The sequence below is a fragment of the Oncorhynchus nerka genome, linkage group LG24 (assembly GCF_034236695.1).
Source record: "Oncorhynchus nerka isolate Pitt River linkage group LG24, Oner_Uvic_2.0, whole genome shotgun sequence".
In the NCBI taxonomy this organism is placed as follows: Eukaryota; Metazoa; Chordata; class Actinopteri; order Salmoniformes; family Salmonidae; genus Oncorhynchus; species Oncorhynchus nerka.
In genome coordinates, this window is record NC_088419.1 from 81,485,802 (window position 1) to 81,513,392 (window position 27,591).

At 44.1% G+C, this 27,591-nt stretch overlaps 3 protein-coding genes across 3 annotated transcripts in view; 1 reads left to right on the forward strand and 2 right to left on the reverse strand.

The window, feature by feature from the left end:
• The window catches only part of LOC115108651 (leucine rich adaptor protein 1-like), a 38,642-nt gene extending 30,074 nt beyond the window's left edge, over positions 1 to 8,568 (reverse strand). The window contains exon 1 of the mRNA XM_029633231.2: positions 7,601 to 8,568. Coding sequence (XP_029489091.2) covers positions 7,601 to 7,816 — 216 coding nt within the window. The 5' untranslated portion in view covers positions 7,817 to 8,568. The remainder of the gene's footprint in view (positions 1 to 7,600) is intronic.
• Positions 8,569 to 19,572: 11,004 nt separating this feature from the next.
• ttc22 (tetratricopeptide repeat domain 22) lies at positions 19,573 to 23,459 on the forward strand. The gene is made up of 8 exons (XM_029633232.2): positions 19,573 to 19,876; positions 20,506 to 20,890; positions 20,972 to 21,027; positions 21,139 to 21,254; positions 21,399 to 21,517; positions 21,933 to 22,094; positions 22,278 to 22,430; positions 22,714 to 23,459. Exons 1-8 carry the CDS (start codon positions 19,674 to 19,676, stop codon positions 23,245 to 23,247), a joined length of 1,728 nt encoding a protein of 575 aa, XP_029489092.1. The 5' UTR covers positions 19,573 to 19,673; the 3' UTR covers positions 23,248 to 23,459.
• A 634-nt stretch (positions 23,460 to 24,093) lies between these two features.
• On the reverse strand, positions 24,094 to 27,428 carry ttc4 (tetratricopeptide repeat domain 4). The gene is made up of 10 exons (XM_029633234.2): positions 27,109 to 27,428; positions 26,627 to 26,744; positions 26,365 to 26,526; positions 26,197 to 26,274; positions 25,936 to 26,060; positions 25,748 to 25,834; positions 25,386 to 25,627; positions 24,824 to 24,908; positions 24,625 to 24,707; positions 24,094 to 24,525 (listed from the first exon to the last, which is right to left on the reverse strand). Exons 1-10 carry the CDS (start codon positions 27,220 to 27,222, stop codon positions 24,426 to 24,428), a joined length of 1,194 nt encoding a protein of 397 aa, XP_029489094.2. The 5' UTR covers positions 27,223 to 27,428; the 3' UTR covers positions 24,094 to 24,425.
• Positions 27,429 to 27,591: the final 163 nt, after the last annotated feature.

Sequence of the window (27,591 nt, forward strand, 5' to 3'; positions counted from 1 at the left end):
TCGACAGATTTGTACCTTGTCAGCGCAGGGATTTGAACTTGCAACCTTCCGGTTACTAGTCCAACGCTCTAACCACTAGGCTACCCTGCCGCTACATGTTGTCTGCATGCCATTTATTTTATGTGCCAGTCCCAATGCCAGTCTGCCTGTAGGCATTCCTTAAAGTGTGTGTGTGTGGGGGTGGGGGGGCCTTGAAGGTGGTCGAGCCATTTTCACAGTCAAAAAAGATTCCAGTTTCCCGGTGGAGGCGCCGGGCCAGACAGCTCCCGGCTAATCCACAGGATTCGGTAGAGCTAAATTTCCTTTCTCCGTGTGTGTGTGTAGCATCTTAAGCACTAGTCTCCTCAGCCTTCATCACAAAATGAACAGGCTAGCACTTGATACTACTCATGGGGAAAATATGATTTTCAGGCTTGATGTGCCATTTCACCATGCAGAAACCTATACGCATGCACAGATCCACGCATACACACAAAGTGTTATGAATAGTGTGAATGTACACATAGCTGATCCTACACACCAGTGAACAAAAGACAGATTCCCACGCTGAGACCAGTCCGACAATATCACACTGGAAACAGGGACGAAACAGACCCCCCCCCCCCCCCTCCAACACACACAGTTGTCTCTCTTGTCTGTTATCTTTCACCTTCCCCATCTATTCTCTGCCTTCTGCAAACAGAGTTAAGTGAACACATCCCTGAGCATCCTCCATCTCCCCTCTCTTTCTCCCCATCTAATAAGATCACTTTCAGAGACAGCAGAAGGGTGACCTCTCGCCACAGCCCTCCCACTGTTCCATCTGTTTGCATACTCCCTTCCACTCTTTCTAGCTATTTTGTACCAAAGATTCATGGAAAAGTACTAGTCAGTCTCCACAGACTTGCACCCACTCAATATACAGTATACTGACTCTCTTACTTATGACATCTAAACACTCCATACTCTGGCTTCTTCTGTTTGTCTGTCTTCCTGCCATCTCTCTCTCTCATTCTTTTCATTGTCATTCATTCTTCCACACAACCCTCCTGTCCTGTTCTATCTGCCTGCACATGTCTCTCCCCTGTGAGTTCCATCTGTACAGCACAGCAGCAGTCAGGGAGAGGTAGGGGGTGAGTCATGCACTGGGCTCCAACAACACAGTGCGGCATTCACATTCTTAGGACTTTTCCTTTTCATAGGACACACACATAGATACAGGTGGCAGACTGTAGCCTATATGTGGACATAACAGTCTAAAGAAGTGGTTTTATTTTATTACAGTTGAGCTCCAGACTGATAATAGAAGCCAAACAGGCAGCTACAGTGAGGGGGGAAAAGTATTTCCTCCCCTGGTGATGTTGTACGTTTGCCCACTGACAAAGAAATGATCAGTCTATAATTTTAATGGTAGGTTTATTTGAACAGTGAGAGACAGAATAACAACAACAAAAAATCCAGAAAAAACACATGTCAAAAATGTTATACATTTATTTGCATTTTAATGAGGGAAATAAGTATTTGACCCCTCTGCAAAACATGACTTAGTACTTGGTGGCAAAACCCTTGTTGGCAATCACAGAGGTCAGACGTTTCTTGTAGTTGGCCACCAGGTTTGCACACATCTCAGGAGGGATTTTGTCCCACTCCTCTTTGCAGATTTTCTCCAAGTCATTAAGATTTCGAGGCTGACGTTTGGCAACTCGAACCTTCAGTTCCCTCCACAGATGTTCTATGGGATTAAGGTCTGGAGACTGGCTAGGCCACTCCAGGACCTTAATGTGCTTCTTCTTGAGCCACTCCTTTGTTGCCTTGGCCGTGTGTTTTGGGTCATTGTCATGCTGGAATACCCATCCACGAACCATTTTCAATGCCCTGGCTGAGGGAAGGAGGTTCTCACCCAAGATTTGACGGTACATGGCCCCGTGCATCGTCCCTTTGATGCGATGAAGTTGTCCTGTCCCCTTAGCAGAAAGACACCCCCAAAGCATAATGTTTCCACCTCCATGTTTGACGGTGGGGATGGTGTTCTTGGTGTCATAGGCAGCATTCCTCCTCCTACAAACACGGCGAGTTGAGTTGATGCCAAAGAGCTCCATTTTGGTCTCATCTGACCACAACACTTTCACCCAGTTGTCCTCTGAATCATTCAGATGTTCATTAGCAAACTTCAGACGGGCATTTACTTCTTGAGCAGGGGGACCTTGCGGGCGCTGCAGGATTTCAGTCCTTCACGGCGTAGTGTGTTACCAATTGTTTTCTTGGTGACTATGGTCCCAGCTGCCTTGAGATCATTGACAAGATCCTCCCGTGTAGTTCTTGGCTGATTCCTCTCCGTTCTCATGATCATTGCAACTCCACGAGGTGAGATCTTGCATGGAGCCCCAGGCCGAGGGAGATTGACAGTTATTTTATGTTTCTTCCATTTGCAAACAATCGCACCAACTGTTGTCACCTTCTCACCAAGCTGCATGGCGATGGTCTTGTAGCCCATTCCAGCCTTGTGTAGATCTACAATCTTGTCCCTGACATCCTTGGAAAGCTCTTTGGTCTTAACATTTTTGACATGTGTTTTTATGAATGTTTTTGTTGTTATTCTGTCTCACTGTTCAAATGAACCTACCATTAAAATGATAGACTGATAATTTCTTTGTCAAACGTACAAAATCAGCAGGGGATCAAATACTTTTTTCCCTCACTGTATGTAGATGTCTGAGAAAACAGGCAAGTCAGTTAAGAACAAATTCTTATCTTCAATGACGGTCTAGGAACAGTGGGTTAACTGCCTGTTCAGGGGCAGAACAACAGATTTTTACCTTGTCAGCTTGGGGATTCGATCTTGCAACCTTAATGTTACTAGTCCAACGCGCTAACCACTAGGCTACCTGCAGCCCCATTAACTCAGTAAAGCTGTTTAGACCCGTCTGAGATTTGACAGCAGCTGGGGACTTCTGGAGGGAAAGTTGTCAGACAGTATTCAGCCAGCATGACACTGAGCCGACTAAGACCAGACTGAGTATGATCTGTGTCTCTGCCTGTCTACACCTTGCAGTGTGTCAAAGTCTGTCCCAACAAAACCATTTGTGTCTGGATCAATGATACACAGGCCAGATGCATGAAATTTGAAACAGGCCAGATGCATGAAGCTTGAAACAGGCCAGATGCATGAAGCTTGAAACAGGCCAGATGCATGAAGCTTGAAACAGGCCATATGCATAAGAAATCTTGCTATGCCCTCTGAACAATCAAACAGGCAAAGCATCAATATAGGACTAAGATCGAATCGAACTACACCGGCTCTGACGCTCATCGGATGTGGCAGGGCTTGCAAACCATTGTAGACTACAAAGGGAAGCACAGCCGAGAGCTGCCCAGTGATACGAGCCTACCAGACGAACTAAACTACTGCTATGCTCGCTTCAATGCAAATAACACTGAAACATGCATTTGAGCACCAGCTGTTCTGGAAGACCATGTGATTACACTCTCCGCAGCCGATGTACGTAAGACCTTCAAACAGGTCAACATTCACAAGGCCGCAGGGCGAGGACGTGTACTGCGAGCATGCGCTGACCAACTGGCAAGTGTCTTCACTGACATTTTCAACCTCTCCGTGTCTGTAATACCAACATGTTTCAAGCAGACCACCATAGTGCCTGTGCCCAAGAACACGAAGGTAACCTGCCTAAATGATTACCATCTGTAGCCATGAAGTGCTTCGAAAGGCTGGTCATGGCTCACATCAACACCATTATCCCAGAAACCCTAGACCCACTCAAATTTGCATACCGCCCCAACAGATCCACAGATGATGCAACCTCTATTGCACTCCACACTGCCCTTTCCCACATGGACAAAAGAAACACCTATGTGAGAATGCTATTAATTGACTACAGCTCAGCTTTCAACACCATAGTGTCCTCAAAGCTCATCGATAAGCTAAGGACCCTGGGACTAAACACCTCCCTCTGCAAATGGATCCTGGACTTCCTGACGGGCCGCCCCCAGGTGGTAAGGGTAGGTAACAACACATCCGCCACTCTGATCCTCAACACAGGGGCCCCTCAGCGGTGCATGCTCAGTCCCCTCCTGTACTCCCTGTTCAATTATGACTGCACGGCCAGGCACAACTCAAACACCATCATTAAGTTTGCAGACGACACAACAGTGGTAGGCCTGATCACCAACAACGACGAGACAGCCTATAGGGAGGAGGTCAGAGACCTGGCCGTGTGGTGCCAGGAGAAAAACCTCTCCCTCAACGTGATCAAGACAAAGGAGATGATTGAGGACTACAGGAAAAAGAGGACAGAGCACGCCCCATTCTCATCGACGGGGCTGCAGTGGAGCAGGTTGAAAGCTTCAAGTTCCTTGGTGTCCACATCACCAACAAACTAACATGGTCCAAGCACACCATGACAGTTGTGAAGAGGGCACGACAAAACCTATTCCCCCTCAGGAGACTGAAAAGATTTGGCATGTATCCTCAGATCCTCAAAAGGTTCTACAGCTGCAACATCGAGAGCATCCTGACTTTCCTCACTGCCTGGTTTGGCAACTGCTCGGCCTCCGACCGCAAGGCACTACAGAGGATAGTGCGAACGGCCCAGTACATCACTGGGACCAAGTTTCCTGCCATCCAGGACCTCTATACCAGGCGGTGTCAGAGGAAGGCCCTAAAAATTGTCAAAGACTCCAGCCACCCCAGTCATACTGTTCTCTCCACTACCGCATGACAAGCGGTACCGGAGCACCAAGTCTAGGTCCAAGAGGCTTCAAAACAGCTTCTACCCCCAAGCCATTGGACTTCTGAACACCTAATCAAATGGCTACCCAGACTTTTTGCATTGCACCCCCCTCTTCTTTTACACCGCTGCTACTCTCTGTTGTTATCATCTACGCATAGTCACTTTAATAACTCTACCTACATGTACATATTACCTCAACTAACCGGTGTACCCCCCTGTATATAGTCTCGCTATTGTTATTTTACTGCTGCTCTTGAATTACTTGTTACTTTTGTTTATTATTCTTATCCATATTTTTTTAAACAAAATTGTTTGTTTGGGGCTCGAAAGTAAGCATTTCACTGTAAGGTCTACACCTACATGCATGTGACTAAAACAATTTGATTTGATCTTTAGTGGACAACAGTTCTTGGAGGGTCTTTCCATGACATTCCATGACTGACCAGGTGAATCCAAGTGAAAGCGATGATCCCTTATTGATGTAGAATACAATCAGTGTAGATGAATGGGAGGAGACAGGTTACAGAATTATTTTTAAGCCATGAGACAATTGAGACATGAATTGTGTATGTGTGTGCCATTCAGAGGGTGAATGGGCAAGACAAACCATTTAAGTGCCCATCGAACGGGGTATGGTGCCAGGCGCATCGGTTTGTGTCCAGATGTACTATGCTGCTGAGTTCACGCTCAACAGTTTCCCATGTGAATCGAGAATGGTCCATCACCCACAATTGTGAGACGCATTGGTCAACATGGGCCAGCATCCCTGTGGATAGCTTTCAACACCGTGTAAAGTCCATGGCCTGACGAATTTAGTCCGTTCTGATGGTAAAGGAGAGGGGGGGGATATACTCAGTGCAGATTGCGAGGATTGCTCATGTCATGCAGGTTCAGGTAGGTTATACAGGACAGTTGTATAGTCTAAAAATATATATTAGTAGCTGATTAGTATGCGGTTGCATCTACATTTTATTAAACTATCTGCAATGTTTGAATATCCAACTTTAATTACTGAACAAGTAATTACATTATTGCCGCCAGCCAGGCGACACTGTGTATAGGTTAGTGAAATGTTAGGCTTAACATGACATATGGATGGCCAAAGAGGCCTACCAATAAAAATATATCCATTAGCTAAAGCAAAGCTATAGACTACATGCCCTGGCATCATTGATTTGATAGGCAGCAGCAATGACAAGTTGCAATTTCAACACCATGGACTGCGACCAATAGTCTATACTTGTGAGTGGCTGTCTGGCTGACGCATTAGATGTTTGTTTGGGGGGGGGGGGGTTTGACCTTGCGGGGGCCCAGAGAAACTGAGTTACGCCAATGGTGTGTGTACACGCATGTTTCCTTGTGAGAATGAGTGTGCGTGCACATGCATATGTGCATGTGTGTAGCCTATTTTGTGAAAGCAGAATTGTGATGAGAGCACAAAGTTCAGTACCCATCTGTTCTCCTGCTACCCAGCACCACTCAGAGAGATGAGATATTGGCCCAACACACAGCAGCACTATGCATGCTGTCTGAACAGTGGGAAGATCACTCTGACTAAGAGGTAGCTCTTAATCACTGAAGCCTCTGTTGCATCCCAAATGGTACCCTACTCCCTACATAGTGCACTACTTTTGACCAGGGAGAGAGCCCTGCATCCTCTGGCTCAGCAGGGCTGATGAATGGGGATGGCTGCAAGCAAATCATGGGGTCGTTATGTGACGCTGGCCGCACAAAGATTTATGACCCTCTTGATGTCCCCTAACCTTAAAACATTTGCGGTTTAGTTTGTTCAAACCACTCACTAGTGGTCCACAATATCAGCACTGTAAAACATCATCACCCAAATGGCTGGTAGTGGTATTCCCTCTGGGTATAGGCTATCGACTAAATTCTACTGGCAAAGCAAGAAAGTTTGGATTAACATAATATATTGAGTTGTTATGGGCAACATGGACTACATACTGTATCCTACAACACCATATGTAATTTTATGCAGGTTTCTTTGCCAGAGTCTTTGGTTATTGTCTGGTGAGTCAGAGTGCAGATGACAGAACGACACAGCAGGGAAGTGCAGCAGTGGTAGGCCTACAAACAAAACCTGTGGGTTGCTATTTTCAAACCAAACCAATGCGACAAATGAGACTTGTTTCGGTTTCTAGAAGAACACAGGCTTCCACCATGAGCTGTTTGTGTACAATCATTCCAATACGACATACATTGCGCCGTCTCCAACACAGCCGCCGCGAGCCTGTCTTTGCCATAGGAATGCAAGACATCTGTGCACGAGGGAAAAACAACACACCCGGAGCTTCTCTGCTGAAGTCCTTTTTTGCACCAAGGGGAGAGAAGTATGATGACGTCTGTTATGATAAACTCGGAATGTCGCCTATCAATGAAAGATGGCTGGCCTGCAATAAACTCGGTTTAATAGGATAAATGAACAGTTAGATTGTAAATGAAATAGCCTACCAGTTCTTTCGCATTATATAATACAATAGTAATCCATCCCTAGGCCAATTATTAGTCTCTGAACACACCAATTATGACCTGTTGACAATAATGAATCTATAGCAACCTCAGCCACCTGCCGCTGTTATCATGGTGAAGATCAGCAGAATTATTGATTGGGTGGATGCCTTATATTCAGGAAGAGGATGTAGAACTAGGATCAATATTACATACATATCTTGTTCACTGTAGGGCTACTGACCACCAACAACATCATTCTGAGTTATTAGGGAATCGTTATAACATTAAATGTCAAACGCAGAGCAAATGTTGTACGACTGCACATAATCTTTCTAACAACAAAATCAAATGTGGATAACTAATGGCAAGACCAACAAAAGTCACTGCTCCAAATAAGAGCTTACCATATCAACTTTTAATTTTCGAATCTTCTCATCCAGACTCCTGCCCGTGATGTCTCGGTCTTTGGTCTCCAGTGAATTCAACTTGACATCTCCGCGGTGGCTGGACGCCTCTTCCCGCATGCACTTGAGCAAACCCTCAGGTGTCTTCCATCCGATTTTCACCTCTAAATCTTTTAAATCTGGAATAGACTCGTTGGCAGCTGTGCCCTCATCCATACTGTTCCGTTCTTTGTCAAGTCAAAAGCACACTACGTCCGCTGTGATTCTTGGATATCCTTGTCTGTCAAATTGCAATAACAGCAACCTCTAATTGCAACACTGGCATCCTACGCAACTCCTCTCCAATCGATGCGCCAGAGATAATAGGATAAATATAGCACTAGGTCCTTTTAGTTTTATCAACAGACAGAACATTGACAAACACTATTATACTATGGTCCTGTTGAGGTCATGGATGTAGAAAATAGCCCAATACCATTGCAAACACCGCCGATGCTGTGAAGTTAGTGCGCTGTTACAATCTATTGAGATGATGCGCTCATCAGCTGAAATAAATACACATTCACTGGGCTGTATTATCTTAAATTCGCACTGAAAGGTTATCGCGATTAAGTCCAATGGCTCGATGTGAAGGTGCATTCATATAATGTGAATCTTCCTCAGACAAAAACAGTCGCAGAAGCCTATGAAAGAATAGTCTACATTTCCCTCGAGTCCAAACGAGTGGTTTTGCTTCTCAATGCGGAATAGTCCTTTCTAGATTAGGCTAGTTTAGGCCTATGCATGAAATACACAACAGGGAGCTGGACGTAAACCCTACAACCCACGCGTCGAAACGCAGATTGCACCTGCACGATGACAGCTGCAGAGGGGAAAACTGAACCGTAGCGCACAACTTGCCTTCCGTAAGTACTGTAATATCCCTACACGCCTACCGTAATAGTGCTGATGTGAAACGCACCACCCCATTCCAACTGGGCACGAATAATAGAACACTTGAACACCGACGTAATAGCCCATTTCGAAGCCTTCTGCTTACTTGGCTGATGTTGATTCATGCTTTCTCACAGAGGAGTCATGTTCCGTAACAGCACCATCAGTGAAAAGCTCTCGCCACAGTCAGTGCTGCCAAGCCGGAGGTGGTAGAAAGGGCGATCAGGGGTCTAATCACAGTAATCTAGTGGGACAGATGTCTATGTCATTTAATACTGGATGAGACAGTCATTCGTTTGATTTATCTTTTTCTGCACACCATCTGATATACTATACTGCTGTATCAGACCATCAAAGCACACCTACAACATAATAACAAGAATGCGCGCGCCCCGCACACACCTGCTGACCAGATAACTTGAAACCACTTGAGCTACATAGCGTCCTACATTACCCTCACCCAACATAGCTCGCCTCACTCTACACATTTTATGGGTGAGCAGTTTGGGCAGGTTAGTGCCTATTCCTCAACAGGGTCGTATGCTTTATGATCTGGACGGGTTCTGGAATTAAATTACAATAATTTATTACTTCCATTAACTCTAGAGTACAATCAATTGCCTTCACTATGTAAAATAACGTTAATTCTATACATTTCTTAGATGTACTTGTAACAAAGAAGGGACCATCTCTAAGTACAAAAGTTTACAGAAAACGTACAGATAAAAATACAATATTGACAGTTGATAGTTATCAGAGGAAGAATATGACAGACAATCAAATTCTCTCCGTGAGCGTTTTCGCTCGAGAGCATTCCCCGATACCTGGATAAAGTTCAAAACCAAGTTAAAAGCTTGAACAGAAGCCAGTTACTTAATACATTTATATAGTGTAGTAGAGTATATTATAGTAGAGTGGCCAGACGGAAGCCACTCCTCAGTAAAAGGCCCGCTTGGAGCTGTCAAGGCACCTAAAGACTCTGGGACCATGAGAAACAGGATTCTCTGGTCTGATGAAACAAAGATTGAACTCTTTTTTTTTTCTTAAAAAAAAAAAATCTTATTTCACCTTTATTTAACTAGGTAGTCTAGTTGAGAACAAGTTCTCATTTGCAACTGCGACCTGGCCAAGATAAAGCAAAGCAGTGTGACACAGACAACAACACAGTTACACATGGAGTCAACAATAAACAAGCCAATAACACAATAAACAAGTCAATGACACAGTAGAAAAAAGAAAGTCTATATGCAGTGTGTGCAAAAGGAATGAGGTAGGCAATAAATAGGACATAGGAGCGAATAATTACAATTTAGCAGTTTAACACTGGAGTGATAAATGAGCAGATGATGATGTGCAAGTAGAGATACTGGTGTGCAAAAGAGCAGAAAAGTAAATAAAATAAAAACAGTATGGGGATGAGGTAGGTTGATTGGTTGGGCTATTTACAGATGAACTATGTACAGCTGCAGCGATCGGTTAGCTGCTCAGATAGTTGATATTTAAAGTTGGTGAGGAAAATAAAAGTCTCCAACTTCAGCGATTTTTTCAATTCGTTCCAGTCACTGGCAGCAGAGAACTGGAAGGAAAGGCCGCCAAATGAGGTGTTGGCTTTGGGGATGATCAGTGAGATATACCTGATGGAACGTGTGCTACAGGTGGGTGTTGTTATCGTGACCAGTGAACTGAGATAAGGCGGAGCTTTACCTAGCATAGACTTATAGATGACCTGGAGCCAGTGGGTCTGGCGATGAATATGTAGCGAGGGCCAGCCGACTAGAGCATACAGGTCGCAGGGAGGCTTGGGCGAGTAGCTGCGGGGGGAGGGGGAGCTGTTGGCCGGGGTTGGAGTAGCCAGGAGGAAGGCATGGCCCGCCGTTGAGAAATGCTTATTGAAATGTTTGATTATCATGGATTTATCAGCGGTGACCGTGTTACCTAGCCTCAGTGCAGTGGGCAGCTGGGAGGAGGTACTTTTGTTCTCCATGGACTTTACAGTGTTCAAAACTTTTTGGAGTTAGAGCTACAGGATGCAAATTTCTGCTTGACAAAGCTAGCCTTTGCTTTCCTGACTGACTGCCTGTATTGGTTCCTGACTTCCCTGAACAGTTGCATATCGCGGGGACTATTCGATGCTATTGCAGTCCGTCACAGGATGTTTTTTGCTGGTTACGGGCAGTCAGGTCTGGAGTGAACCAAGGGCTATATCTGTTCATAGTTCTGCATTTTTTGAACGGGGCATGCTGAGGAAGATGGTGAGGAAATTACTTTTAAAGAATGACCAGGCATCCTCGACTGATGGGATGAGGTCAATATTCTTCCAGGATACCCGGGCCAGGTCGATTAGAAAGGCCTGCTCGCGGAAGTGGTTTAGGGAGTGTTTGACAGTGATGAGGGGTGGTTGTTTGACCGCGGACCCATAGCGGATACAGGCAATGAGGCAGTGATCGCTGAGATCCGGATTAAAAACAGCGGAGGTTTATTTGGAGGGCAAGTTGATCAGGATAATGTCTATGATGGTGCCCATGTTTACAGAGTTAGGGTTGTACCTGGTGGGTTCCTTGATGATTTGTGTGAGATTGAGGGCATCTAGCTTAGATTGTAGGACTGCCGGGGTGTTAAGCATATCCCAGTTTATGTCACCTAACAGAACGAACTCTGAAGCTAGATGGGGACGATCAATTCACAAATGGTGTCCATTTGACTTGAATGCCAAGCTTTACGTCTGGAGGAAACCTGGCACCATCCCTACGGTGAAGCATTGTGGTGGCAGCACCATGCTGTGGGGATGTTTTTCAGCAGTAGGGACTGGGAAACGAGTCAGGATCGAAAACCTGCTCTAGAGTGCTCAGGACCTCAGACTGGGGCAAAGGTTCACCTTCCAGCAGGACAACGACCCTAGTCGGGGGGGTAGTTATTTAGGCAGGTTACCTTCGCTTACCTCTGCGTCAATCTACATGTAGCAGTTTTTATTTTATTTTACCTTTATTTAACTAGGCAAGATCAGTTAAGAACAAATTCTTATTTTCAATGACGGTCTAGGAACAGTGGGTTAACTGCCTGTGTGATGTTGTGTGATGTTGTTCCCCTAGATTATGCACCAAATTGCACCAATTCAAATAGGCCAGTGTTTTTCTTTGGTGTACAAACACATTTTCATATCAATATTGTACATACATGTGATTGTAAAAGTTGTGTATATTTTGGTTTGGCCCATCGCGGGTTATCTGTATTTCCGTACCCCGTTATTGTTCTCTTTTGCCTGACCTTCAGCTAGCAAGTTATGTTGTCCTTGGCTCCGAAATTGTTTAATATAAGACCGTCATAATGTTACAGAATGTACTGTTATGCTACCTTAAGTTGGTTACAATGTGGATAATATAAAGATTTATGTTAACAAGTTTCACTAAGCTCGCTAACTAGGGTATCTATTGTAACTTGTGAGTACTTGAGACAGTGTCCATGTGCTTGCGCAGGTGCCTGAGAGCTGTGACTGGGCCAAGGGTTAACATAATGTTGTCTCTTCCTGTGCAGGTATGTCTTTTATTTTGTCCGAATTGTGCTCTGTATCATTTTACTTGTATTGTGTTGTATGGTGTGATGTTCTGCATTGAATGTGTGCATGCAACACGTTATTTCCTTTTGACGTTCTCTTTTGCCTGACCTTCGGCTAGCAAGGTGCCTGAGAGCTAGGACTACGCCAAGGGTTAACAATGTGTGTTGTCTCTTTGTGTGCAGGGCAAATAAAAATAATTCAACTAGCAGACCTTCAGTTGTGGCAGCGTCCAAATTAAAAGTACAAAACGCAGAATGAACCATGCTACATACACACAATACCTCATAGTGACAAAGCAAAAACAGGTTTTTAGACATTTTTACTAATAAAATCCTGAAATATGACATTTATATAAGTATTCAAATCAAATCACATTTTATTTGTCACGTGCACCGAATACAACAGGTGTAGACCTTACCGTGAAATGCTTACTGACAAGCCCTTAACCAACAATGCAGTACCAGAAATAGAGTTAAGAAAATATTTACCAAATAAACTAACATAAAAAATCAAATAAAAAGCATACAAACCGAGTCTGTTAGTAGATTGGACCTTTACATATGGGACCTGAACTGCTGAGGGGAGGACAGCTCATAATAATGGCTGGAACGGAGCAAAAGGAATGGCATAAAAAAACATGTATTTGTATTTGATACCATTCCACCTATTCAGCTCTAGCCATTGGCACAAGCCCGTCCTCCCAATTAAGGTGCCACCAACCTCCTTTGTAACAGACAAACAGCCAGGTGGCACTAGAGAGACCTTTAGAACTCTAATCTACAGTCAGCCAGTGCCTCAGAGAGACTGGAGAGTTGAGTGGAGCTTTGGCAGTGCACTGACTGTAAGTAGCACTCTTACAATATGCTAAGCAGGGTCTGATGGCCCACTTTGAGGTACCGTGATTCAAATAAAATATAGTATCATAAAAGTGATGGAGAGGAAGATGGGTAAATCACTCATGTAATCTGGTAAAATCCAGGTTACCGTTCGGCTTCACCACAGCCAGAGATGACTGTGAACTGAAAAGCTACTGAAACAGTGCTCAGATTGCCTCTAAGGATACAAGATCTGTTGGGGAGCAGATAGATGAAAAATGCATTGATCCCACAAAAAAGGTACCATAACTTGAACCAAAACCAACTACTGAAATTCATAAAAGCGAATTGAGGGATCAAACGGTTTGGCTACACAAACATGAAAGCAGCTTGTGGTACAGCACCAGTGAACCCTTCTGTATCAGGATGACTTTGAAGATAAGGAGATACAATAGAAAAGTTAGAATGAGGTGAATGCACTGTATACAGTGCATTTGGAACTTTGTCCACATTTTGTTACATTACAGCCCTATTCTAAAATAGATTTTTTTAAATCCCTCATCAATCTACACACAATACCCCATAATGCCGAAGCGGGTTTCTTGAAAATGTTGCACATTTATTAAACATAAAACACGTAACTATTACATTTACATAAGTATTCAGACCCTTTACTCAGTACTTTGTTAAAGCACCTTTGGCAGCGATTACAGCCGAGTCTTCTTGGATATGATGCTACAAGCTTGGCACACCTGTATTTGGGGAGTTTCTCCCATTCTTCCAAGCAGATCCTCTCAAGCTGTCAGATTGGATGGGGTGCGTCACTGCACAGCTATTTTCAGGTCTCCAGAGATGTTCGATCAGGTTCAAGTCCGGGCTCTGGCTGGGCCACTCAAGGACATTCAGAGACTTGTCCCGAAGCCACTCCTGCGTTCTCTTGGCTGTGTGCTTAGGGTTGTTGTCCTGTTGGAAGGTGAACCTTCGCCCCCAGTCTGAGGTCCTGAGCCCTCTGGAGCAGGTTTTCGTCAAGGATCTCTCTGTACATTGCTTCGTTCATCTTTCCCTCTATCCTGACTAGTCTCCCAGTCCTTGCCACTGAAAAACATCCCCACAGCATGATAATGCCACCACCATGCTTCACCATAGGGATGGTGCCAGGTTTCCTCCAGATGTGATGCTTGGCATTCAGGCCAAATAATTCAATGTTGGTTTCATCAGACCAGAGAATCTTGTTTCTCGTGGTCTAAGTCCTTTAGGTGCCTTTTGGCAAACTCCAAAGGGGCTGTTATGTGCCTTTTACTGAGGAGTGGCTTCTGTCTGACCACTCTATCATAAAGGCCTGATTCGTGGAGTGCTGCAGAGATGGTTGTTCTTCTGGAAGGTTATCCCACCTCCACAGAGGAACTCTGGAGCTCTTTCAGAGTGACCATTTGGTTTTTGATCACATTGCTGACCAAGGCCCTTCTCCCCCGATTGCTCAGTTTGGCCGGGCGGACAACTCTAGGAAGAGTCTTGGTGGTTCCCAACTTCTTCCATTTAAGAATGATGAAGGCCAGTGTTCTTTGGGACCTTCAATGCTGCAGAATGTTTTTGGTACCCTTCCCCAGATTTGTGCCTGGACACAATCATGTCTCCTTTGACCTCATGGCTTGGTTTTTTGCTGACATGCACTGTCAACTGGGGGACATTATATAGACAGGTGTGTGCCTTTCCAAATCATATCCAATCAATTGAATTTACCACAGGTGTACTCCAATCAAGTTATAGAAACATCTCAAAGATGATCAATGGAAACAGAATGCACCTGAGCTCAATTTTGAGTCTCATAGCAAAGGCTCTGAATACTTATATAAATAAGGTATCTGTTTTTTATTTGTAATAAATATTTAAAAATGTTTCGCTTTGTCATTATGGGGTATTGTGTGTAGATTGATGAGGATGAATTGATGAGGATTGTGAAAAAAGGGAAGGGGTTTGAATACTTTTCGAATGCAGTGTATATGAATGCTATGTTAGATCACAGTGACTTATGTCGCACATTCGCATGGAGCAAACATGCCATTATATCTCCTCATCAGGTGTGTGTGTGTGTGTGTCAGGACAGACCTCGTTAAGATGATAAATAACTGGGCTAACTGGGGCTTAGTTTCCCAACACCAAAACTTTAACATTTTCAGTATATTGGACACACATCATAATCCTCCAATACTGGGAACGTCTCTCCAGTTCTCTGCCATTCGGAGTCTTTAGGAGGCTTCTATGGGGCTGATAAAGTCAAAAATGGAATGTTAAAAAGAAAAATGTACTTACCACTCAGAAAATATGACGTGCAATTTTCATATTATGTAACTATGCGCTGGCACCTGAGGAAGGGTGAATACCATGGCAACAGTTGTGCGGAGAAATGCGAAAATATTCACAATTCAACACCACCCCCGCACAAAATCATGTATACAGTACCAGTCAAAAGTTTGGACACAACTACTCATTCCAGGGTTTTTCTTTATTTTGACGATTTTCTACATTGTAGAATAATAGTGAAGACATTAAAACTACGAAATAACACATATGGAATCATGTAGTAACCAAAGAAGTGTTAAACAAATCAAACTATATTTCAGTATTCTTCGAAGTAGCCACCCTTTGCCTTGATGACAGCTTTGCACACTCTTGGCATTCTCTCAACCAACTTCATGAGGTAATCACCTGGAATGTATTTCAATTAACAGGTGTGCCTTGTTAAAAGTTAATTTGTGGATTTTTTTTTTTGCCAATCAGTTGTGTTGTGACAAGGTAGGGGTGGTATACAGAAGGTAGCCCTAGCCCTATTTGGTAAAAGACCAAGTCCATATTATGGCAAGAACAGCTCAAATAAGCAAAGAGAAATGATAGTCCATCATGTGTTCAACAGACAACATAACAACTACAGAAGATAACTACTGTACCATACGCAAATGAAACCCCATGAAACTCTTACTGGAAACAAACGGTATCGTTTCAGTTGAGTGTACTAGAACTTGGCCTGGAAGTTGATGCTGTTGTTATTCAACCTTTTGCTAGCTTGACAGTCAAGCACCCAACTAAACATTTTACGATTTCGGGTGTGTTTGTAAATTCAATCTGGAGTGCCAGAGTGCGCTCTGGGTGTTTGTAAATCCAGAGCAATGTCAGATTGTCCGTTCATAAATTCAGAGTGTTTGGCTCTCGGAGCGCACACTGGATGCTCTGGCTGAGGAGTAGGGTTGAGGGTTCAACGGCAGTCAAGCACCCAAGCTAACTGGCTAATGTTGGCTATCTACTTCCACAAAAACAAATGAGAGAACTCACTCTGACCATTTTACTTGCCCTAGAAGAGCTGGTTAGGCTGTTTTCATGTTATCCAGAGCATTGGTGACTATAACTGTGCTGCTGGCAACATTTAAATTACGTATTTTTTTGTCCAACGTTTACTGACACTGGCCATATTCAACGGGTGTTGAGCATTCATAAATTCAGCAGTTATGCTGCGCGAGATTGCTCTGAAATCAGAGTAGATAGCCATTGAATCGCCCGACTGTCACGGATCCCTCTGGAACTTTCATTGCGCACACCTGGCCCCTATTCCCACGGATTGTATTTGTATATATGTGCCCTTTGTTCATCATGGTGCTCGTTGGTGCGTGTGAGTACCTGTGCTGTGTGTTTTGGGCTGTTGTGCCCTTGCGCAGATGACTTCAGCAGCGACAACTGGCCCGTCCCGACGATGTGTTTGTATTTGTATGAACACAAGATTCAACAACTGAGACATAAACTGAACAAGTTCCACAGACATGTGACTAACAGAAATAGAATAATGTGTCCCTGAACAAAGGGGGGGGCTCAAAATCAAAAGTAACAGTCAGTATCTGGTGTGGACACCAGCTGCATTAAGTACTGCAGTGCATCTCCTCCTCATGGACTGCACCAGATTTGCCCGTTCTTGTTACAGGAAATCACACACAGATCAAGCAGTATGGCTGGTGGCATTGTCATGCTGGAGGGTCATGTCAGGATGAGCCTGCAGGAAGGGTACCACATAAGGGAGGAGGATGTCTTCCCTGTAACGCACAGCATTGAGATTGCCTGTGGTGACAACAAGCTCAGTCCGATGATGCTGTGACACACCGCCCCAGACAATGATGGACCCTCCACCTCCAAATCGATCCCGCGCCACAGTACAGGCCTCGGTGTAACACTCATTCCTTCGATGATAAACGCGAATCCCCTGGTGAGACAAAACCGCGACTCGTCAGTGAAGAGCACTTTTTGCCAGTCCTGTCTGATCCAGCGATGGTGGGTTTGTGCCCATAGGCGACGTTGTTGCCGGTGATGTCTGGTGAGGACCTGCCTTACAACAGGCCCTCAAGTCCAGCCTCTCGCAGACAGTTTGAGCACTGATGGAGGGATTGTGCGTTTCTGGTATAACTCGGGCAGTTGTTGTTGCCATCCTGTACCTTTCCCACAGGTGTGATGTTCGGATCTACCGATCCTGTGCAGGTGTTGTTACACATGGTCTGCCACTGCGAGGACGATCAGCTGTCCGTCCTGTCTCCCTGTAACGCTGTCTTAAGCGTCTCACAGTACGGACATTGCAATTTATTGCCCTGGCCACATCTGCAGTCCTCATGCCTCCTTGCAGCATGCCTAAGGCACATTCACGCAGATGAGCATGGACCCAGTGCATCCTTCTTTTGGTGTTTTTCAGATTCAGTAGAAAGGCCTCTTTAGTGTCCTAAATTTTCATAACTGTATCACTTAATTGCCTACCGTCTGTAAGCTGTTAGTGTCTTAACGACCGTTCTACAGGTGCATGTTCATTAATTGTTTATGGTACATTGAACAAGCAATGGAAACAGTGTTTAAACCCTTTACAATGAAGATCTGTGAAGTTATTTGTATTTTTACGAATTATCTTTGAAAGACAGGGTCCTGAAAAAGGGACGTTTGTTTTTTTGCTGACTTTATTTGTATATATGTGCCGTTTGTTCACCATGGTGCTGTCGATTATTGTTACAATGTCTGTTGGTGCGTGTGTGTACCTGTGCTGTGTATTTTGGGCTTTCGTGCCCTTATGGATTGCGCAGATTATTAGGGGTGTCGTCCCGGGTGTTATTTTTTCGAGGTACTCCTCGCTCTTTTGTTTGGGTGTTTTGTTTGATCTTCGTCCCGTGCCTTTACATTGCATGCCGTAATTTGGGGCTTAATAAAAAAAACTATTACGCATTCCTGCGTGTTTCCTAAATCTCTTCATACTGTAATGACCTGACTAGATCATAAATGAACAATTGTCCAGACAGAGGCTTGAGTTTGCGAATTGACGGTTTATTGAACCAACTTTACACAGGCTACTGTTTGGGCCGTAGCACACGCCAAATAGATGACAGATAACCCACAAGCCAATCGTGACCTTCTCTTGTGAAGCCCAGACGTAAGAGAGAGAGAACAAAGGCTGAACCTGGTCTTAACTTCCAATGCCCAACCCCCCTCCACGCCACTCCGCCAACCACCAGGATGCCCGGCATCAGAACATTCCAGGCATTCCCGTGATTGGCAGATAGCAGGTTGATTGATTCACAAGCTGTCAAAATGATCAGACACATAACAAACTTAGGTGAAATTCTATGCCATAGGCTATTCAAGTGAAGGGTAATTGGTTCACTAAAATCACAGCTCATAATGCAGGTAAAGCACACACAGCCCAAATATATTCTGAACTATTTTGGGATCATTTGTGAAGATGAGATATTACTTACCCATTATCCATCACCATAGGAATTGCTTGAGCTTTTATCAAAAAAATCAGTCAACTTTTATTCAACACTATAATAAATTAAATGTTCGCTCTCCGTCAACAGTGTGGTGTTAGTACACAACACTTTCAATCTCAGTTTGTCTTACAATACAGTCAATGCATGTCCACCCTCTGGTGGTGATAAGAGGCCAAACACTTCAAGGGCAACAAAAAAAAAATACTGGTGGTACCATACATAAATAAATACTCCTAATTTACACTGGACAGATCATAATGCAACAAATACTTTTTGAAATATTAGTATGAGTTTTGAAAGAGTGATCATCTTTGTTTACAATTAGAGTTTATTTTAGTTTGCTGAGATTGAGGATATCTGCATACTTCATCTAAGCACATGAACCAAGTCAAAGGGCTCTTTGTCCAACTGCATCACTCTCTCTCTCTCAAACTGTTCATGCTGAGCCTAATGGATCACGTTCTGTCATTACCATGGAGACAGAAGGCAAGAGAAAAGCTGATGTAAGCACCTTCTAAAAGATTGTTTTAAAAGGTTGAGTGAAAGTCAACCTACCTACTGTTGTTGTGACACCCGTCTAAAGCAATAACCCACTCTCCTAGTCTGTAAAAAGCCCAAGCTGACATGTGAGCCATAAAAGAAGACCATAGCCCTACTGATTATCAGTCAGATATTCAACCCATAAAGAGAAACACAAAAAAGTGGGTCATAAATGTTCAATCACATTCAAATGTACTATTCAAATGAAAAGAATAGAGAGGGAGGTAGCCAACTAAGCCAGCTAGGCCAGAATGGGAGTACAATACACCACTGCATGAGGTTACTTACTCCTTCCCCTCCCTAGTCCCTAACCTAACCTGTATTACCAGTCTGCCTCTGGAGGAAGAAGAAAACAGCCAGTTGACTCTGACAGTCAGCAGTAGTGTATGTGGACATTTGAGTCTCAGGTAGTAATTGTAAAAGATAATGAATTACCTGGATAAACCATGAATTACCTGGAGAAAACCATGAAGGAAGGCAACACAGAGGAGGACATTGAGTCCCTCATTGATGGCATGGCGTACATCCCAGGTCACTTCCACCTGGACCTCAACCTGAACCATGAGCCCAGCGGGCCGGGGGAGCTGCGGAGGAGGGACACCCAGCTGAAAGTGGACTCTCTGGGGGCTGAGCTGGAGGCAGAAGTTGGGTATTGTAACACATTATCTTATGGTTATAAGGATGGAGTTTGGGATGTCTGATATTGTTAATTGAACTTTACTGAAATCATGGGTGTACATACAGGTAACTGTCAAAATAAAGGAAACACCAAAGTGTTACATGTCTTAATAGGACAAGCGTCTGGAACTCTATTGAAGGGATGCGACACCATTCTTCTACAAGAAATTCCAGAATTTGGTGTTTTGTTGATGGAAAACGCTGTCTCAGGCGCCGCTCCAGAATCTGCCATAAGTTTTCAATTGGATTGAGATCTGGCGACAGATCGCCATGGCATGTGGTTACATCGTTTTCATACTCATTAAACTATTCATTGACCATTGTGCCCTGCAGATTTTTATTCATGACCCTAAGCATTATGGAATGTCAATCGTGTATTTAACTCAGTAACTACACCTGTGTGGAAGCACCTGCTTTCAATATACTTTGTATCCCTAATTTAACTCAAGCGTTTCCATTATTTTGGCAGTTACATTGTTGATCACTAGCTAGGTACCTCAAAGAGTGCTGGAGTAAAGCATGGAACTGGAATTCTATTTTCCCTTTAGCTGGTACAATGAATAATATATGGAGTGGACTATTGTTTTCAAAACATTACAGGTACCTCCAGTATGGTGTCCGTAACCTCCTGGGTCTCCTGGCTTTCCATCTGGACCAGCTGGAGCAGGCCGAGGAGACCTTCATGAGCATCTGTAAAGAAGACCCGGGGAACCTGAACGCTTGGGCCAACCTTGGCTACGTGTACGACCGCCTCCAGAGGGAGCTGGACGCAGGAGAGTGTGTGGAGAAGTTGTCCCAGCTCATGGGTCTGGAGGCTGGGCAGGCAGGTCAGGCGGAGTCCAGGCTTTCTGCAGCCCGGTGCCTGGCAGAGCAGGCCTATGCTCATCCTTATGATATAGAGCTTGACAGAGAGGAAGACCGGAGGGAAAGACTGACCGCTTCTCTGACCCTGTACAACAGAGCTCTGGACTATGGGGGAGAGCTGGTGAGATCTCATGTTAGATTACTTACGAAGAACATCATTTCACATCTACAGTAATATATTGATGTTGCTTATTTTTTTTAGATACCAACAGAAGAAAAGAGAAGCTGGTATTTCAAAATGGCAACAATCTATATTAGGTAAATTGTGTCTTAAATGTTTCAAATCTTTTCATAGAAAATAAATTAGAAAATAATATCATCAAGCTCATGTGTAAGAACAATGTAAAGCAAATGGATCTATTTTTGTAGACTAGATGATATTGTAAAGAACAAGGAGGACTCAGACTACTCCAGACTGTTTCACTACAACAAGGGACTGAAGCTGCTCACAGAGACTCTGAGGTCAGAGAAAACACATCACCAAGGTATACAAGGAAGAAAGATAGGGGGGGAAATTAATAAATTATTGCTCTCCATCTGAACCCACAAGATGAGTGCTGTGTCTTACTGTCCTAAATGTATTGATTAATCATTCAGTATATTTCTACCTGACCCCCTCACCCACACAGCACTATCCTGGTGCTACATAGGCATCATGTTAGAGAGGAAAGAAGAATTCTCCACTGTGCCCATGTCTGTACATGACTGTGGCTACTCTGATTCTGACCCCCTGTCCTGCTTCGGAACTGTACGTACCTCACTCACAGAAAAGTGGGACTGTAAACTAGAACAAGCCGTAAAGCCAAAGCAAAGCCCTAAGGACTTGACTCTTGCTTTTAATGCTTCTAATGACTGCTTAGTGGCATCATAATCCTCACAGCTGCCAGAGGCATTCAGATGATGTTGTTTCATGAACATTTGCATAATGATTAGCGGATGTCTGCTTCCTCATCACCTACTGTATAAAGGGCTACAAACTTGGCGCCAGCTCAAGAAGTCTACTACCGTGTCTGCCCTCAGTTATTCTGCGGGGTTGAAAACTTCTCATAAGCCCTTATGCAGTGTTATAGGTTATGCACCTGCCAGGTTTTAAAAAGAGAGCATAGCACTGTCATTCTTCAGGTTATTGTAAAACCGAATGTAATATTGATTGTCCCCTGCAGGCCATAAAACTAGCTGCAGACGATGTGTTCATCCTGAACCAGCTGGCCAAGGTGTTCTATTTGCTGGGAAAACATGAGATGTCCACAGGGATCTGTAACATGGCCCTCAATGTGCTGCCTGACCCTGAACTCAACTGGCAGGCCTACTGCACCCGTGCCAAGGTACACTACAGTAACCCTAACATGTCTAAACACAATGTTCAAATCAGTTTAACACTTGACACTATTGTAATATGAAATGTCACTTCAATAATGTTAATACTAAACCAAATAGTACATCTAAACTCTACATGACAATCACAGAATACAAAACATTTACATAAACAGACATGCTTTTATTCTCAGATCAATGTGATGGCATATGTGAGGGATCTTGAGAGGGCTAAACAGGGACAGGGTGGGCTCCCTGACAGACATAGCCTGACTGAGGCCAAGGCAGACCTGGAGAAGGTGCTGAGTGTTCGCCCCTGTCTACGCACACACCTGGAGATGGGACAGGTGAGTGGGGATGTGTGTGCTGCTTTCTGCTGTTTGACAAGACACTGCAAGCACTTTGACAGCAGTCACACCAGGCACGCAGAAATAAGTGTGAGTGAAAGATCAACAGTAACTTGTCAAGAAAAACAGAATATCTAGTGAGACATACAGTAATGTGTCATTGTGTTGCTGTGATAGTAACACCTGCATTCATTTGTTTGCCTATGGGTGTATCACCACACAGTACAGTATCTTACCAGGTGTATTACTACACAGTATAATACATCTGTGTGTCTCTTACCAGGTGTATTACTACATGGGTGTGGATGCCCTTCAGGAGAGCCTGCTTGTGGATGAGGGGGCATTAAACAGAGCCCTGGTGTCCCTCTCTCAAGCTCTGCAGTGTGACCCGGGGGACAGCCTCCCAGATCTCCACCTCCTCCGGGGGCGCTGTCTGCTGCTGAAGGGCGAGGAACAGAACGCAGCCGACTGCTTCAAGAGGGCCCTGGATCTGGAGCGTCCTGGCAGCAGGGACACCATGGCTCTACGCTGCCTCCTGGAGGCCCTGCTGGGGCTATTCACTCAGAGTGGCTCTGACCCCGGCCCTGCCCTCACCCAGCTGGAGGTGTGGGTACGGAGAGCCCAGGAGAGGTACCCAGAGGACGCGGTGCAGGCTGAGCTGAGAAGCCTGTGCAGGGCACACACCGGGGAGGTGACCGAGCTCTCCAGGGCTCTGATCAGCAGGGGCAGGCTAGAGCTGGTCAGGAGGCTTCTGAAGACTGTGCAACCCAACCAGCCAGCCAGGAAGAGACCACTGGCCAAGTCTATGTCCATGTGAGCGGTGTCTAATGTTAGAACTAGCAAAGGACAAGCACTGATTGAACAGCCGGGTTCCTTTTCTTTAGTGTTCCCAATATGACAGGAAGAGTGTTATTTTACTGTTTCTTCGTTCCAATGGGGAGCTTGCCTTGTGGCAACATACTTTACTAATCATGCAATGTTCTAAAGTGAAATGGTAAAATACATCTGTGCACAACTGCTTTTTTGGAATCCCTGTTTCTGCCTATTTTGTCTTGCTTGAACTCAAACTGAATGTGCATCAGTCATCCAAGGAGTTTATATAAGACAAATAAACTGCTGATCTGAGACATTCAGGAAGCAATGAGGACACACCTAACATTTTAATGATGAACCATACCTTCCCAACAATGGTGATAAATCTAAAGTTGTTTCCCAAACTCTGTGCACATTTCGTTTTTGCCCTAGCACTACACAGCGGATACAAATAATGTAAGTTTGATGATTAGTTGATTATTTGAATACGCTGAGTAGTGCTTGTGCAAAAAAAAAAAAAAGAAAGTGCACCCTTTGGGGTCCCAAGGACCGAGTTTGGGAAACACTGTTCTAAAGCTTATTGGTTTAACCTGTCCCAGGTATTTTCTACAGACCCGAAAATAAAGAGTATTTTCATAAAGCCAGCCAGCTTACTGCGTAATGCTGCTTGGTACTACGGTGCACTGTAACACACAAGCAGCTGGAAAATGTTCTTACATGACAAGAAAAGCTGGTTTAGTCAGATTGAGTCTTGTCAACTACATGTGTAACATATGGGTTGGCTTGGCTTTCACAATCATACTATGTTATGTTGTTGACAGTGAAAAGGAAATGACACAAATTGCAATACTTTGTTGTAAGGCCTTTTAGTAAGTGACATGGTGACTTAATTATAACAGATTTTATGACAGGTTCCCGGATTGACACTGATGTAGAATTTGATCTATATTTACAGTAAAGAACACTGCAATCTTGCCAATCACATAGTATGTTGGAGATATCTGGAACAATGTAAAGGCTCCCAAACATAACATTAATCTCTGCTCTTAAATAGCTAAATCTACACTTTTACATATACTTTGGGCAGGGAGTGGAGAAGAGTGCAGTCCTTTCCGATTGGTGGGAAAGAGTTCATACCAGTAGTCTGAGATTGACAGGTCTAGGCTGATTAATGAGGTGTCATTACAGTCGAATGGTTTTCCTTTCTGATAAGAACTTCTCGCAAAACGGCGACCCATTTACCAGAATGACAAAGCTGGGACTTCCTGCTTTTACAAAACACCTGTCAAAGAAAGCAGGAAAGATCAGCCATGAGAAAGCAATTAGCAAGTCACAGTATACAAGTGAGTTCAAACAAGTGAGAAAAAAATACATTCCGTACCTTTTATGCTGAAGGATTTTAATGAGAGGCGTCTCTGGATTGACTTGATATAAGGACTCTTTCTCGTGGTCTTCAAAGAACAGCTAAGGAGTCAGAATGGCAAAATAGAACCAACTAAGGAAAACACAATTTCAGAGATAGAGGATATAACCCCAAAACTGTTCAATGAAACCAATAAAGCAAAGTAAAAACTACTGACCTGGAGGTTTTGGGGAGAGTACTTCCGGTTAGTGTCCCAAGGTGGGAGTTCCTCTCCAAACATGAGAGTCAGGTGATCAAGAAAGCTAAAAAAGCCAATGTTATGTTTAAGCAATAAGGCACGAGGGGGTGTGGTATATGCCCAAAATACAACAGCTAAGGGCTGTTCTTAGGCAAGATTCATCGCAGAGTGCCTGGACACAGTTATTAGTCGTGGTATATTGGCCATACACCAAAAACACCTGAGGAGCCTTAATGCTATTATAAAAGGGGTTACCAATGTAATTAAAGCAGTAAAAATGTATGTTTTAACATTCCCGTGGTATACGGTCTGATATACCACGGCTGTCGGCCAATCAGTATTCAGGGCTCGAACCACCCAGTTTATAAAATCTGTATTATTTTGAGTGTTATTGGTCATCACCATGTAATGTTGGTTCTACTTTAGACATCTTGTAGAATATTGGGTTGGATGATTTCTCAGATCTACAAACCAACACTGTCATTTTATGTAGACCCTTCCAACCCCACATTCTGTTGAGAGAGATGAGAGATAATCATACCTGGAGGATTCGCTGAAGGCTGAGATGAAGTCTGTTTGTTGGTGTTCGGGGTAGAGGAATAAGACTGGCCAATGCATGACACCCTGTTCATTCAGGAACACAGTGGCCCCTGTGGCCTCCACAGAACACAGACCGTCCAGGTCCAGGCCTGCCATGGCTCTAGAGGGGCCTCTATTATCATCGTCACTGTCAGAGCTGCGCTTAGGACGCTGTTTAGGCTTCAGTAACTTGATGCCACGCCCCTGTAAAGCATGTGTTTCATAAAAACTATGTATTGCCATGCGGCAGTTCCCTTGTCAATCCTCCTTATGAAGGAATCATGTGGTCGGATGCGCGTCTTGTGTGACTATGATCTTGCTCACCTTTATAGCAGCCAGCAGAGCCTCTCGCTCACTGAGTTCCTTCTTTTCTTTAACCTTCGCCTTCCTGGCATCTCTCTCTGCTGCTCTCTAAACCACAAATACAACCATTTTAGCATAGGTTCATCTAAAATATGGACTGGACTCCACAACAGAAAGGAGTCAAGGCCATATTAAGGCCTGTAATATACCTTGTGTTTATCTGCTGTAGCTCTCAGCTCCAGTAGCTTCTTGTCTGTGGGCTGCAGCTTGAGCCCCTCCTCACACCACAGCAGGGCATCTGTATATTTTTTCAGCTCCATACAACACGAGGCACCTGCACAGACAGTCACACAGCAGGAGAATGAGAGAGAAGAGTCATGCAAACAGCATTTGTCTCATAGCAAATGTTCAGTGTCTAGATGTGTCTTCCAGTAGAATAGTCAAATGTGATATTTATTCTATGGACAAACCTCTAATTAATGCTTTGAGGTGGTCTGGTTTAAACTTCTTTGCAGCGACAGAATCATTCAGTGCAGAGCGCATGTTACCTGCAAGGCAAGAAGAGAGAGTGGCTGCAACAAACATCCCAGACCAAGATGAGCTCTACAGATGGGTAGGTTCTAAGAACAGGTCTGTACCCAGGTGGAAGTGTGCTGCCGCTCGGTTAGTGAGCAGGATGGCATTGACATTAGAGTCACTGCAGTTCTTCTTCAGTCCAGCTGTGTAGGACACTATAGCTTTCTTATAGTTCTTCTCTTTGAAGTAGTCGTTCCCCTCATCTTTCAGGCTCTCGGCTTGCTCTAAGTAGAAATAAGGAAACAACCATTGACTCTGGGTTTGGTTGGGACAGCCAATTCATTCCTCGGGAGTGGAAAAAAAGTACAGCAATGGCTACCATACCCTCTAGTGGTCTGTCATCGTCGTGGATGATGGACTGAATAGCAGCCAGCTCCGGGTGTTTCATGGGGTCAATCTCATCAGGCGCCGTCTTCATGAACATAGGCACCTTATCGAACTCCTGCAGGGCAGTGCAATGAATGAGAGAGGTAGTAAAGCATGTGGCCTCTGGAAACCATGGGCATAGCTGTGTGCACGACTCTTCGCCAGTACCTACCATAACTTCCTAGCTAGCCAATCAATGAGACTGGCAGTATGACAAAATGTAAAGAAAACTGTTTTATATCAAAATGATTTAGCCACTTAAACAAATCTTTAATAGTATTCTAGCTAGCTAACATTTGTCGTTAGCGCCCATCCATAGATGGCTAGATATGACTGGTTAGCTAGCCAACGTTAGCTAGCCATCACTCCAAGGACTGAAAACTGTCAGTGCTATATCAGTCGTGTTTGTAGAGATGTAGCTAGTTACATGTCTTTACTACCTCTTCCCAGTTCTTCTCGGAAAAGGCGTTGCTATATTTCTCTTTCTTGAATTTCTCCATAAAGTCGTCCATTCCATCGTCGCTATCATCGCCCTGTTGTGATAGTGAAGCCATATTCACTCCAAATAAGGTGGATGTATTTGAAGATTAAACTAGTTGCTGAATTACGTTTTTTTTTAGTATTAACTACTGAAGCGACACGTACGAAAATAAATATGTCTACATAAAGTATGTAGACCAAAATCATACAAGTTATTTACACGTGAACGTTGCGGTGCAATATCAAAACGCTTCCGTAGGGGGAACAGTTAGAGCTTTGATTCAATTGTTCCGCTGCAATGTGTGTCTATGACTCGTGTTTCTGTATCTGACCGAGTCCGGATGAAAAAATATTTTTAATGACAGACATCACAAATGACTAATGAACCAATGTAATTTGAGAATAATTATTGATCCTCTTCCACCGGCCCAATATTGGACTAA

Coding starts and splice junctions, on each gene's coding strand:
- ttc4 (XM_029633234.2), bottom strand. CDS start 27,222: ATGGCTTCACTATCACAACAGGGCGATGATAGCGACGATGGAATGGAC. Junction 25,628..25,747: donor CTCTGCTGGCTGCTATAAAG/GTGAGCAAGATC, acceptor CATGCTTTACAG/GGGCGTGGCATCAAGTTACT. Junction 24,526..24,624: donor AAAATCCTTCAGCATAAAAG/GTACGGAATGTA, acceptor TTTCTTTGACAG/GTGTTTTGTAAAAGCAGGAA.
- ttc22 (XM_029633232.2), top strand. CDS start 19,674: ATGAATTACCTGGAGAAAACCATGAAGGAAGGCAACACAGAGGAGGAC. Junction 20,891..20,971: donor TGGACTATGGGGGAGAGCTG/GTGAGATCTCAT, acceptor TATTTTTTTTAG/ATACCAACAGAAGAAAAGAG. Junction 21,518..21,932: donor CCCTGTCCTGCTTCGGAACT/GTACGTACCTCA, acceptor TGTCCCCTGCAG/GCCATAAAACTAGCTGCAGA.